At 37.0% G+C, this 15,228-nt stretch overlaps 1 protein-coding gene across 4 annotated transcripts in view; it reads left to right on the top strand.

The window, feature by feature from the left end:
* The window catches only part of elovl1b (ELOVL fatty acid elongase 1b), a 31,177-nt gene extending 18,274 nt beyond the window's left edge, over window positions 1-12,903 (top strand). For 2 of the 4 annotated variants that reach the window (XM_059529167.1, XM_059529168.1), the window contains 7 exons: window positions 9,557-9,658; window positions 10,454-10,644; window positions 10,868-10,948; window positions 11,040-11,096; window positions 11,174-11,279; window positions 11,490-11,626; window positions 12,115-12,903. In XM_059529167.1, coding sequence (XP_059385150.1) covers window positions 9,598-9,658; window positions 10,454-10,644; window positions 10,868-10,948; window positions 11,040-11,096; window positions 11,174-11,279; window positions 11,490-11,626; window positions 12,115-12,453 — 972 coding nt within the window. In that variant the 5' untranslated portion in view covers window positions 9,557-9,597 and the 3' untranslated portion in view covers window positions 12,454-12,903. Of the gene's footprint in view, window positions 1-3,420; window positions 3,507-9,556; window positions 9,659-10,453; window positions 10,645-10,867; window positions 10,949-11,039; window positions 11,097-11,173; window positions 11,280-11,489; window positions 11,627-12,114 lie in introns of all 4 variants that reach the window. The other 2 variants (XM_059529166.1, XM_059529165.1) reach the window with 2 other exon arrangements.
* The last annotated feature ends 2,325 nt before the right edge of the window (window positions 12,904-15,228 follow it).

The raw sequence follows: 15,228 nt of genomic DNA, 5'->3' as shown, positions 1-15,228 counted from the left end.
ATTTGAAATAAAAATGTATGAAGTAATTCATCTTTGACATCATAAACATCCAGTGTGAAGATTATTTTTAATTGTTTATTGTTAATTTAAATTGTGACTTATTGTGGCAGTTCATTAAACTTCGGGCAGTGCTTCAAATGCATCATCCCAACAGAATTTGATGAAATCTGCATATGTATCTGATGTTGCATATTCAAGATTAAGCCCGAGATATATTTAAAATCAACTTTGGTTTTGAACACACCCTATACTATGAATGTTAGCTTGATAATTTGCTTATATTCAAATGGATTATGCAACCTGTTTATGAATCTTTGTATGAACTAAAAAAAGAATGCAGTCATTTTATAATGGTGTTATATACAGTGGGTATAGAAAAGAATCTTTAAAATAATCACATTTTGTTGCTTTGCAGCCTGAAATGAAGACGGATACAGTTTGTTTTATCCAGCTGTATTTACTCAGTGCAGCTTATAACATCCAAGTGAAAGGTATAACATCAACATGTCAGAATAAAATAAAAAAAAACAGAATCTCTGAGTTGGAAAAAGGATCACTCCCTCCTAACAATGACTTGTAAACTCAGATGTAGCTGATTGTCTTCTCAATGGCACACAAAGCTGTAGGAATGTAGGAATGCTGTTATGTGGATGCTGAGCTGTATTGGATTTCTGCCAGACATATTGTTTGGTGTTGAGGCCAACAAATTCAATTTTAGTCTCATCTGTCTCCTCTTCAAGGAGAGTTTTGGCAAAGCTCAGTCGTGACTGCATAAGGCCTTTCTTGAGGAGTGTTTTTTTGCAACCCTCCCATACAAGCCACATTTGTGGAGAATTTGTGATATTGTTGTAATGTACACAATGACCGCTCTTTGTCATTAACAGCTGCTTCAGAGTTACTGTAGGCCTCTCTGTCATCTCTCTGATCAGTTTAATTTGGGCTCTTTCCTGATCCAGGGAGGGTCTGAGTTGGACCAAATACCACCCACTTCTTAATAATATACTTCACTGTGCTTCTAGGCATGGATAAAGCCTTTGAAATGTGTTTGTATTCATCTCCTGACTTGTGCCTATCCACAACTTTATCTCAGAGATCTTTTAACAGTTCCTTACCACACACAGTTGATGGTTTGCTTCAGTTGCACTAGCAAGAACTGATACGCTCCAGGAAAGCTTTTTTTCATGCTGGGCTGATCAAAATGAGCACAGCTGATCATAGTTGAAAGTCAAATGGCTTTGTGTGCCATTGAGAAGGTTATTAGCTGCACCTGATTGAGTCATGAGACTCTGATTGAGAAAGGGGGGTGTTTTTTTTTTTTTTATTTCTTTTTTTTTTTTTTAAGAAGTGTTGGTGTTATATCTTTTACTTGGATGTTATTAGTTGCACTGAGAAAATACTGCGTAAAGGGGGATAAATCTTTTTACCCACTGTGTTAGTCACATTTTTATGCAGATTTTTGACTGGACGTAGTTCACATTATTTGCATGAACATGGCATCTTAGCTTTTAGATTTAGCTTATGCAAAGCAAACACAGGGTGTTTTTAATAATGGTCTGCGTATGGTTACTAAGGGCCGTGCTCTTGTTGGTCTAGGGAGGTTTTTGTAATTATGAGGGTTATAGATGCTGGCTTTGTGTTTCTCTGCTCTTCTTCTGGTTAGACGGGGTGGTGTAAAACAATAGCCCCCTTCATCATTACCGAATTGCACTGATTTCTCGCCTCTGCTTGTGAATAATATTATTGGCGTGGGCTTGGGGGGAAGCAGCGGTCCAGGCCACTTACACTCCACTTTTCATTATTACAGTAAACGCACTATACTGTATATTCGAGATGTTGTTGGTGATATTGCGATTATTTTGATTTTCCAGGTCATGTCACTAGTTTTGTGGTCTTATGCAAATGCTTATGCTTATGGAAAATGAATAATTCAATGTGAACTACCTTAATAACGTCTGTAGTAAAATCAGTCCAACAATTTTAATGTTTGATTTATTTGTTTGACTCGATTCAAGTATTTGTTTGCATCACTCTGAAAAGTTCACGGTCTCTGTGTTGTATTTTTCCATGATTTAAAATGTATTAACTAGGTTTTTTTTTTATTTATTTATTTTTTTTATACAAAGTATTATTTTAGTCGATATGAATTTAAATTATAATCATTCTTGTTTATTTTGTGAAAAAAACATGTTCTGCTATTTTTTTTAAAACACTCTTAGAATTTTCTAAAAATATACTAATACTGATTAGAGTTATTTTTATACTAAATATTTTCATGTGTGAAAAGCAGTTTGTTTCATGTACACTACCATTCAAAATTGACAGTGAAGACATCCATAATGTTACCAAAGAATTCTGCTCTCTCTCCAAAGCAATGCATCTGACACATTATACCCAAAACACATTTACTACAGTTAGTAGTGATAAAGAGAAGTATTCTGCTTTAAAAACACAAAAAACAGTAACCTTTTACAGTTTTTTTTTTATTTTAATTTTACTTTTGGTGTTCTAAAAAATATAGTAATGTAAACAGTATGTATTTTGTGTAATGACAATATAGTTCAATGCTTTTTGTGGGAAAAAAAACAACTAATTTTTAGCTACAAGTCGGCATTGAAAAACCTACTCAAAAGTTTGGGGTCGGTAGGTTTATAATTAATTTTATACAGCTTGGATGCATTATGTTGATCAAAAGCTATGCTAAAGATTTTACATTGTTAAATAAAAAACTATTTCAAATTAATGCTGTTCTTTTGAACATCATATTCATCAAAGAATCCTGAAGGAAAAAAAAAAAGTATCACAGTTTCCAAATAAAAATTAAGCAGCACAACTCTTTTGAACAAAATAAGAAAGGTTTCTTGTTCATCAGATCATTAGAATGATTTCTGGACGAACATGTGACACTTAAGCCTGGAGGAATAGCTGCTGAAAATGCAACTTTGCATCACAAGAATAAGTGACCAGTTTTCTATTTTAATATAATTTAAACTGCATTTCAGATTGTAGTAATATTGTATTTGCTGTATTTTGAAGTCAAATTAATACAGTCAGGACAAAAGAGACCTATTTCAAAATACATAAAGTTATAAAATAAATCTTTTTTTTTTTATTATGTATAATATCTTCATTCCTAATCCGCTTCTTGGAACACTCTCTCTCTCTCTCTCTCTCTCTCTCTCTCTCTCTCTCTCTCTCTCTCTCTCTTTTCTTTTTCTCTCAGTCTCAGAGCCAGTTATTCATCCACAGAGTGAGTCAGGGTGGGAGGGACCAGAGGCCAGCCGTACCAGTCACACCATCATTTCTCTAACACACACACTTATCCTCTGTCTTTCCTTCCACTTCTCCTCCTCTCTTCCTGCCCTCTCTCTATCTGCTTCTCCCTCTCTCCACTACCGCTGTCCTGGCTTCTTTCTCTGTCAGCAGTGAGAGAGGCAGACACTGAAAGAGAAGATAAGAGTCGGGCTGCTGGCACTGATCAGGACTCGGAGGAAGCAGGAGGTTATAAGGTGAGCCGCTGGTTTAGATTAGACTTTTTCCGTTGCTACTTTTCCTACGCAGACTGTAGTCGTTCAGTGCTTTAAGTTACAATAAAGTGGAGCCATCGCAAACGGTTTTTATGGCATGATACTGCTCTTCCTTTTGGTTATTATAAACTCTAAACATGTTCCTTTTTTTCGGCGCATGATTCACTCACAGGATGCCTGTCGCTGCAGCCTGTGTGTGACCCCACCCTTACCGTTCACTCTACTAGCGAGCTTCACTTCTTAAAACTTTCTCTAATGCCTGTAAATGGAAGTGTTAGTCTGAAGTGAAGAGTGATTTGTGCCGTGTCTCTTTGCTGTCTAGGAAAGGTAGGGCAGATTATAGAGTTATTAGTGATTTTTCTGCCGTCTTCAGATGTCTCTTTTTCTGCCTGTGGCTTTTGACCTGATGTTTTCTGGTCACATGACAGACGGTCTGAGAGCTGGGTGGTTCCCCGTCTCTGCTGGCAACTGTGTCATTTTATGCCCGCGGCCCGCCCGCTAATTCTCACAGAGCAGATTTAAAGGGCCGGATATGGGTTGATGTTTTCCTTATGTTGAGAGATGGAGAGAGTGGGGGAAAGTGTGATGGAGTAAATGATGAGGGACTACACCACTCTGATCCTAAATGCTAACATACAGTGATTTTGTTTTTGCATTTGAAGAGCTTTTATGAGGAGGTTGTTACCATAAATGACCATTGTGTCTGTCTCTCTTTCCTGTCTCATCTTTAGAGACCAGTGCTGATGTTGGGGTTTAGCTTTCACTCAATGACTAATTTTAATCTGATTTTGTTTATTCAGGTTCAGTACGGAATGACAGTGAGGTTGAGCGTTTGTCTAGACTTTTGAATTTTAACATTACTTGCTTGAAATTCTCTTTACTGTAATGTAAAAATCGCATTACCATTACAATTATGCTGAAAATGTGTCTGTCTTTAACAAAATATTTAAATAAGGCAAGATAAAATATTGTTATAGTATAGTAGTTTTACTGTATCTGAATTAACAGATAGAATAATCACTGACTAGTAATGTGAGTTACAGAAAAATTAGAAACTCATTCAAATGAATGGAAATGTGACTTTCATTTTTAATTGTCATGACAGTGCTAGTAAACAATAAAATAAAAAGATAAGAATAGTTAATTTTCTTAAAGGAAATGTATTAATATAAAATAAAAAACAAACAAACATTATGTATTCCTTTTTTCATCACTATTCATTTAATTTTTAATTTAAATAATTTTATAAAAATTTTTTTTGGTAGAAAATTATCAACTGGACATGTTTTATTTATATATATATATATATATATATATATATAATATGTCATATTCTAGGTTCTTCAAAGTAGCCACCTTTTGCTTTGATTACTGCTTTGCACACTCTTGGCATTCTCTTGATGAGCTTCAAGAGGTAGTCACCTGAAATGGTCTTCCAACAGTCTTGAAGGAGTTCCCCGAGAGATGCTTAGCACTTGTTGGCCCTTTTGCCTTCTGTCTGCGGTCCAGCTCACCCCTAAACCATCTCGATTGGGTTCAGGTCCGGTGACTGTGGAGGCCAGGTCATCTGGCACAGCACCCCATCACTCTCCTTCTTGGTCAAATAGCCCTTGATGCCTTCAGTGTGACTCTACAATTTTCATAGTCATGAAAATAAAGAAAACTCTTTGAATGAGAAGGTGTGTCCAAACTTTTGGTCTGTACTGTGTGTGTGTGTGTGTGTGTGTGTGTGTGTGTGTGTGTCTGTGTATGTGTATATATATGCATGTATGTGTGTATGTGTGTGTGTGTGTGTGTGTGTGTGTGTGTGTGTGTATAGAACGTATACATTTTTATTTTGTTAGTTATTTATTTAGTTTTTAGACATTATAAAAATATTTAGATCCATTTTCCTAAGAATCACTTAGTCATGTTTACTGGGTATTGCTTTAGATATTTTTACTCCAGTAATACCAAAGTCCTTTTAAGACAAGTCATTTCACTCGGCGGCCATCTTTGAAACACCTCTTGGGCATCCAAGTGCAGCTCCTATCTCTTTGAATGGGGAAACCTCAAATTCTCTAAAATAATTTGCCAAGCTTACGATTAAATTTCGTATTTGAAATCGCCAGTTAAATCTGACAACAACAGTCTCATAAATGTAGTTTCTTTTGCTTAAATAGTGTTAAAAAAGCGTATTTTTCAGGCTAGACCAGCCAGTGCACATGCGCACATCTCCGAACACTGATTGTTTCTATAGCAGCCGGGACTTTTAGTGGCAGCTGCAGTGACTCGGTTACTTTACTGATTACCGATTGGCTCTTTAATTCAGAAGGCGGGATTCCTTTTATAGAGCGGCCATATTGAGTGTTGCATTTTACCCCAATCAAAACTATTTGAGTGAGAGATCTTGGGTATTCTATAGTCTTTGCTTTTACTGAAAAATCGGTATTAGAGCTGGTTGTTTCTCCTTATTCACTCCTTTCGTAGAATTGTTCAAAAACAGACCTCTTAAACTCACCGCCAGTTTCTTGTGTAAACGAGAGATTAACTTACTAACATTGGGATCACTCATAGCATTGTCTTTCTGAAGTATGCACCCCTCCCAAGAAAATGTTTGCGTCAAGATTCATCAGGATTGTCAATCCATAAGCAAATCCAAAAACAATCCACCAGGACATAAACCCCAATTAGACCCAACCTAGGCAAGGCTCTTTTGTGTGTCTAGATGTGGCTTCCATGAGTTTCCACTGTTAGAGTATTTAGTCGCTAAGGCATGCGCTCCATCAGCCATGCCAAAACCTCACAATACATCCACACAGCCATTGACAATCCTGAGACGTCTTAAAGATGCCTCTCATATCTCACACAATTAGATTTCCCCCTCACTGGCAACAGGGATCAGACTTGCTTGTGTTCAGATTTTTTTTCCCCTATACTCTGAGGATTAATCGTTCAAGCAGGGTTGCCATACAACTCTTTTTCTCATTTAATTTCTGATGGATTTCTAAATGTCCGGGTTTGACCTTGTTTTCCTACTGGCATGCTCTCTACAGTCATACTTAACTGTTTACGTATTTGCATGCTTTGACTGTTCCCTATAAATCTTGCTTTCTTGCACGCCATGATTGGTCGATTGTGTACAATGTCTGCACACTATTGGTCAGACTACTTTTTAGTCATTACCTTCAGCAAATATGAAAACCAATAAGAAAACAACCCCAAAACGTAATGATACATCATTGATAGTATGACTCCCATCCAATGAATCAGATTTGATATGAAACAATCTCAACTTGTCAGTTTTATGACGACAGAATAAACACCATTTTGACACCCTTTAATATGGTGCGACAGATCGCTGTAGCGCCTCAGTTCAAGCAGCATGCGAACGATCATCTCTTCCTATTTACTACTAGTTACAGCACAAAATAAACACGAATGAACATCAGAAGGTATGTTGAAAGAAACCGGAAGAAAGCCCTAGTTGTTTAATGTGTTTTGCACAAGGATGATGTTACCACATTCTGAGTACAAAAACCAGTTTGAACCATATTCCGTTCCTCCTGGTGCATCTGATCTTTAACTGATCTTCCTCAGAACTTTCGGAAAAGATTGCAGAAGTTCATTTGATGGACTGAATGTTCGACATCTGTCACGCCTGACTGAATGAAGGCTTGTTTCAGTGACATGCACATTCTGAGATAAGAAACTCATTGAAATCGCTGATTTCAGATACTTATGAGAACTTTTTTGTCTGAACTTCACAGTAAAGTCTAAAAGTAAGGAATATTATGATAAAGGTCGGTCAGTTCACATGCATTTGTGTGTACGTACATTCAGTCTGCGATTTCCTTTCGCCAAGCTCAGTGCTGCACTAATCTTATCTCAGGTCTTCCAACATCCACTCGCAGGTCAATATGATGCAGTAGATGAAATTCTTTGATTTTACTCACAAAGCAAAGGAATTTTATCATATTTTTACAGTCAATCTGACTCCTAGAAGTGATAGCGACCAGAAAGTGGTTTAACCTGAAGGTCGCAGCACATTTTCTGTGAACGTCTTTGTGTGTGACGAAACATTGTCCAATTCCAATCAGCATCTGTAGAAACCCTGTATCACCACCATCTCAAAAGACATCTGTGTGCCTCCGTCTAGGGATCTACAGAGAATATGTGAGAGAACCTGTCTGGGTATGGCAGCGTTGTTGGGTGCTATTTAAGAGAAGTTTCCACCGCTGCTTAAGAGCAGATGTTGTGCGGCAGTGAGACCGAGCTGTTTGTTCAGGAGTCCTTGGAAGGTAAAGGATTCAATGACCTTTTATTTATTGTCCCCTCTCCTTGTCTTAACTTTTAGATTGAAGTCATTATTTGGACCAATTTGGAGAGACGGTTAGTCTGTGTGTGTGTGTGTGTGTGTGTGTGTGTGTGTGTGTTATCAGAAGGACAGTGGCGTCAGTTGCTCATATTTCCAAGCTGATATGGGCACATCATTGTATCTCTAGGTTGTAAATGAGTAATTTACTGTTAATCTTATCTAAATATACGGTTATACAAATTATATTGTGTTCTACATAACTACTGAATGTATCTGTGTATTAAATTTGACCCTAAAGGTGCTTTTAGCCTAAGCTTTGAGTGTTTGTCTTTTGAGGGTCTATTTTTCTATTGTTTTCATATGTAGTTTATTCAAATATATATATATATATATATATACACACACACACACACACACACACACATACATGCATACATATGATAACAAAATATGTGTGTGTGTGTGTGAAATCGATTAATTGCAATTAATCTCATCTCATTAATCTCAATTTTTTATACACGCGTATATTTAAGAAATGTATTTATTTGTGTGTATGTATGTGTATATATGTGTGTGTGTGTGTATATATGTGTGTGTGTGTGTGTATATGTGTATATATATATATATATATATATATATATATATATATATATATATATATATATATATATATATATATATATATATATATATATATATATATATATATATATATATACACACACACACACACACACACACACACACACACACACACACACACACACACACACACACACACACACACACACACACACACATATATATATATATATATATATACACACACACACACACACACACACACACACACACACACATATATACACACAACTACCTTGGCATGAGAATTAGTTTAGAATTGGCGAGGTGATTTTTAAATCTCTTTCACTGCATTTTTTAATCTTTAACATTTGGTTCGTGAATAATCTGTGAATGTAGAGAGCTTGCTGTAGTGTTTTCTGTGCTCATTGTACAGTCCTTTCCTCACAGCGCACTTTAGGAAGCGCTTTGTTTTATTGAAAAGAAAGACTTCAAACTGAAGTGCGCGACACACCTTAACCCCTCCTGTGTTTACCCAGATTTCAGTCGGGACACAGATCAGCGATAAGAGCAGACTGTAGGCAGCTGTATAAATCCATAAGTGGGTTTATGGTGTCAAAGCTCAGGCGCTGAAATATTCACTGGAGGTGACCAAGCGTTTCATGAAGGGTAATGTGAGGCAAGCATTACCTCACTGGTGTCTTTCTCTCCCTCCTGTGGCCACCCCTCCAACATCAGACCATATCAGACAAGAGGAAAAAAAACACATGGAAGAGGGAAAGAGGCCTGTGGAAAATGACTAAGAAATTTGGTATAAACAGAAAAATCTAATAACCTAAAGTAGTAGTAGAGTGCATGGGTTCATTGTTAAGAAAGTATCTAGCTAGAGGATGTTAAATGGACACGAGATGGCTATCACATGTGTCCAGCGTGAGGTTCAAGGTCTTTCATTTTCACTGGCTCAGCTGTTGAGGTCACCTGATACAGTAAATTCATGCCATCCCTCACAAACACTAACTGCATTGAACTCTGTTAGCTGCTGGTAGAAAAGCCAGCGTGGAGATCAAGTACTGACTGAGGAATCACACGATCTGCATTCAGACATGTTTTACTTCACCCTGAACTGACAACATCTCTGTTTCTGCCCTCGCAGGTGCTTTTGTGTAGTCAAACGTGAAGCTGACGTCAGTGAAAATGCTGGAGATGGTGAAAGACCGAGTGCTGGAGGTCTATGAAAACCTCTTGGCAGGAAGAGGTAAAAATACCATTACATGAAATGATCCTGTAATCAGTACTGAAATAAATGTGGTATATGCAGTGTACTTTTTTTCTAATGGCTGATGGATTTGTATAAGCCAGTTTACAATAGAGACCAGCTTGACACATAATTGCAAAAAATCACTGTTATAATTTCAAAATGGGCAATTTTATTTGTAAAAAAAAAAAAGAAAAAAATCTGTATGATTTAATAATTTGAAAGCAAAGAAATTAAGACTCTATATTAAATTTGAATTATATATATATATATAACGATTGTATTATGGAAGTAATATTTGCTTTATATATTTTTATATATATAAAATATAAGCTACATAAAATCTAGGGTGAGTTTTTCCCTATTTCTTTAAGATAAAATCAACTGTGAAACTGCATTAGTATTATTGTATTCCCGATGAGTTTCCATCCCTGGTATACACAATACCGTTTATAACAATTTGTAGCTAAAAACTAGCTCACTATAAAAATGTCTACATGTTCAGAATCGTTTCTCTGCCATAATATTAGCTGTAGCAGAAGCAACAAAGTTATTAATGTCTTACGAGTTGTGGTTTGACACATTGCAGAATGCAACCTGCTGCTGTAGCTAAAGCTGCTAGTGTTTTTAACTGATGCAAGGAAGCTAAAATTGCAACTGCTAAATATGACCTCAAAAAGTACATTTCTCCATCACTAATTCATAACATTATAATATATGGCTAAAATGTATTCGATTGATTGTGAAACCTCTGTATATGTAAAAGAGCTTTGTTTTGTGTCTCTCTCTTTCTAGACCCTCGGTTGAAGGATTACCTTCTAATGGAGAGTCCAGTCAATATGTCTGCTATTCTACTTGCTTATCTTTTCTTCGTACTGTACGCTGGCCCTAAGTTCATGGCCAACCGCAAACCCTTCCAGCTGAAAGAAGCCATGATCATCTACAACCTGTCCTTGGTTGTCCTGTCTGTATATATCGTATATGAGGTGAGCATCAGGAGATGTTGGTTCTGTTAGGTAGTGTGATCTGGCTAATGTGGTTGAACTTGAATGCACTTGCTTGTGTTGACTCAGAGGGAGGTGTGTTATATATATATATATATTTGTGTGTGTGTGTATTCAAATCATATATATTTTTCATTCTGGTTTTGAGTTGCTCCTCAAAACCTGTTCCTGAAGATAATATGCTAATCATCTTTTCTTGACGTAGTTCTTGATGTCGGGGTGGGCGACGGGATACACGTGGAGATGTGACCCATGTGATTATTCAAACAGCCCTCAAGGACTCAGAGTAGGATTTGCTTTCCATTTCCTCTAAAACACTCAAATATGACTGCACAAATAATCAAATTTGAGTCCAATTCTGTGTCTCTTTTTCCCAGATGACAAGAGTTGCCTGGTTATTCCTGTTTTCAAAGTTCATTGAGCTTATGGACACGGTAAGATTTGGATGAACGGCTGATTTTAAGGTTTGATTGGTTGGTGAAGTGTTGAACGCTGCTGTGGTCCTGTTCAGGTGTTCTTTGTGCTGCGAAAGAAACGCGGTCAGATCACCTTCCTGCACATCTTCCACCACTCCTTCATGCCCTGGACATGGTGGTGGGGCGTGAGCTACGCACCTGGTGAGTCGATCCCAGACGCTCAGCAGCTATTTCCTCATTTCCATGATCCGCACGTGTGCTTTCAGTGACGTGAACCTGTTTATGGACTAATTGCTTTTAGATTAATCTATATAGAGTAAACTAATCTATATAGACATAAACTTTATAGCTATCTTGATATAGTTTATCACCATATCTGAGTTTGAAGACTCGCTGCAATGTTTCTTGCAGGTGGAATGGGCTCCTTCCATGCCATGATCAACTCTTGTGTCCATGTGATCATGTACTTCTACTACGGCCTTTCTGCTGCAGGACCTCGCTTCCAGAAGTTCCTCTGGTGGAAGAAATATATGACTGCAATTCAGCTGGTATGGTCATTTGATTCAAGAGCAGTATAAATCTCACCTATGAAAATGTTAATATATATATTGTATGTGACCCTGGAACACAAAACCAGTTTTAAGTGAGAATTTTTCAAAATTGAGCTTTATACAGCATATGAAACTGAATAAATCAGCTTTCCATTGACGTATGGTTTATTAGGATCGGACAATATTTGGCTGAGATGCAACTATTTGAAAATCTGGAATCTGAGGGTGCAAAGAAATCTAAATACTGAGAAAATCACTTTTGAATTTGTCCAAATGAATTCTTAGCAATGCAGATTACTAATCAAAAATTAAATTCTGATATATTTACAATAGGAAATTTACAAAATATCTTCATGGAAAATGATCTTAATATCCTAATGATTTTTGGCATAAAAAAAAATAGATAATTTTGGCCCATACAATGTTTTTTGTTTAGTAATAATTAACGAGCTGTGTATTCCAGACTTTCTTACTATTCTCTACAGATTCAGTTTGTGTTAGTGTCTCTTCACGCAACTCAGTGGTACTTCATGGAGAGCTGCGACTACCAGGTGCCTCTGTTTGTCCACCTCATCTGGGTGTATGGGACCTTCTTCTTCGTGCTGTTCTCTAACTTCTGGTACCAGGCGTACGTGAAGGGCAAGAGGTTACCAAAGAACACCCAACAGCTCGCCCAGAATGGCACAGCTAACGGATCCACCACAGTCGCCAATGGCTCCTCTGTGATTTCAAATGGCCACGGAGTGCACGAAAATGGCCTGAGCAACGGGAAGAAACACCATGAGAATGGAAGCACTCTCAACAGCAAGATGAAGAAAGCCTGAGAGCTCCAGAAGAGAAGACCCAAAACGGATGACCAGGAGAACCTGCATTAAGCACTATGGAGGCCAAAGAATGTTTTGGGACTTTTCGTTTTCATCTTGTTTTTTTTTTTTGTTTTTTTTTTAATATGTACATTTAATAAGTACATGGGGATATGAATGCATTTGACCCCGTTTGTATTTTTTTTTTTTCCGTCATAAATTAATCTAAAGAATAATTATTGAGCACAATGTTTGAAGAGAAGAGGAAGAGTACTGACTGGATCCATCCTCTGCTGATGTTGCTTATGACGTTCATCTCAACAGTATGAATTCACAAACGGACACACACACACACACACACACACACACACACACACCTGTGTGTTTCATACTTCCCCAATAGCAGACTCTGTACAGTCAACATAACTCAACTTGAAATACACCTGTAAATAGTTGGACCTTATAAACTAATGCGATTGATACGCTAAAAATAAAAATTACTTGAAATAAATACAAAAAATAAATTCAATTTTAAAATACAGTTATCTGTTTATTTCACATAAGTTATGCGGTTTGATGGCATATTGTAGTTCCTTACTGAATAAAAATCAGTGCAGGTCATTTGACCTACAATTCCAGCTGACATTCCAGTGCAAATGCTTGACATATTAAAATATATATTTTATATCTAAAATAATGCAAGAGTACAGCTGGGCTTCCATTGGATGCAGTTTAAAAGAAACACAGTGCGCATGCTGCATTTCTCCGTCACAATCTGCATTTGTCGTCTCGAGTATGTGCAGCATGGTGAATGTAAACAAAAAGTCCTTTCAGTTCCTGAAATGCAACAGAGGAAGACCAGATGAGCAAGCATCCTACGTCGAAGTGTGTGTGTGAGGGAGAAAAGAAGGTCAGAAGAAAGTTCAACGATGTCGCCGAGGAACAAATGACTTGGCTCACAGTGCAGGAGTTTGTGCGTATAATTTGTGCTCCTATTTATCCAAGCGTCGCCTTTGTTTGACTGAATTCCTAGTGCTTTATTTTCCAGGCAGGTGTGTGTAAATGTAGGGCAGAGGTCAGGGCGCTCCTCTCGGGAAGCTGGGAGAATAGGGCGTTGCATGGGATTTGTAGAGTGACTCAGGAGGACGTCATCCTCTCGCCTCTGTCAGGAAGTACAACGAGATCTTCATGGCTACAATGAGTTCTACATGTGGAAGACTAGAAAAAACTGAGTCTCTGAAGTCACGTCATGCTAATAAATCTCATTCACTCACTTTGGTCCTCATTTATCAGTACTGGTCAACATTTTCAGGCCTTAAGTTTCAAATCCTGTCAAGGTCAACAGAGGGAGTCAAGACTACAGACTGCTGCTTTCAGCAAAGAAATCTAAATATTGAACACATTAAAGTAGATTTAACGGGATTTAATCGTTCACCCAAAAATTAAAATTACGTCATGATTTACTCACCCTCAAGCCATCCCAGGTGTATAGGACTTTCTTCATTCAGACGAATACAATCAGAGTTTTATTTAAAAATGTCCTGGCTCTTTCAAGCTCTATAATGGCAGTGAATGGTCGAGATTTTGAAGCCCAAAAAAAGTGCATCCATCCATTACAAATTGTACTCCACACAACTCTGGGGGGTGTTAACACAGGCCTTCTAAAGCAAAGCAATGCTTTCAGGTAAGAAAAATATCCATATTTAAAACTTTAGAAACCATCATCTCTAGCTTCCTCAAACTGTCGTACACGTGTTCACGAGAGCGTGCTATTCCAGTGAATAACGTAAGGCCTATTAAATTTGCAATATTTTATTCCAGTTGTTGACGTGGGCAAAGCTTAAGCTCTGGTGAGAAAATTCTAGTCTCAAGAGAACTAAGCTATGTTCACAGCAAAGGAAATGAGTCTCCTTTTGGCTTATTTTACAAAATCCTCCAATATTTTTCTTTACAAATCCTTGTTTTGTGCTTGTAATTCATGTGTTTTGTTTTGCTTTTTCTGTGCATCTGCGTTCATCACTTTCGTGTTCGACCTACATCATCCACTGGAATTCCATTCTCTGCTATTATAAAGCTTGGAAGAAACATTTTTTAATATTACTCCATTGTATTCATCTGAAATACAGACATATACATCTAGAATGGCTTGAGTGTTGAGTAAATCATGGGGTAATTTTCATTTTTGGGTGAACGATCCCTTTAAATCTTGTGAATGTGTAACTTTAAAAAGTATAATTACTGACTCACCAGTACTGCTTTTCAGAAGGTTAAGTTAATATAGGAGTTAATTTCAAACCCATATCCTCTTTGGTTGATCTGTAGAACAATTGGATGCCGGTTTCTGCCTCGGAGTTAAAAATAAAAACCATAATTCAGAGGAAAATGTTTAAGAAAAAAAAAATCACATTGCGATATGCATTTACAATTACAAGCAAATCGCAACTGTGAGATATAAATTAAGAGAACTATATTACAAGAAATAAAGAGCGGTGGAAATAAAATGGCAATTATGAGTAATAAAAAGTGTGTAATAAAAAGATATGAAGTCACAATTATGATAAATGGTCATTAGAAATATGAGAAATGTTGCATTTGTGAGATTAGAATTTCAATTGAGTGAAATAGTGCACAAAATCCCATTTATGAGATATAAAGTTGCAATTACGAGGTATACCATAAATACATTTTTTGTAACTCTGAGGCAGAAATGGGCTTCTAGAAGTGTTCATTTTTGTCATTATTCAATAGTTAAATAGAGCTGTTACTAGGGTTGAATGATCAGCAAAATCTGATATT

Source organism: Carassius carassius, chromosome 38 (assembly GCF_963082965.1).
Source record: "Carassius carassius chromosome 38, fCarCar2.1, whole genome shotgun sequence".
NCBI classification, from domain to species: domain Eukaryota; kingdom Metazoa; phylum Chordata; class Actinopteri; order Cypriniformes; family Cyprinidae; genus Carassius; species Carassius carassius.
The sequence above is the reverse complement of the archived record's forward strand: the minus strand, read 5'-3'. Positions and strand labels throughout refer to the sequence as shown.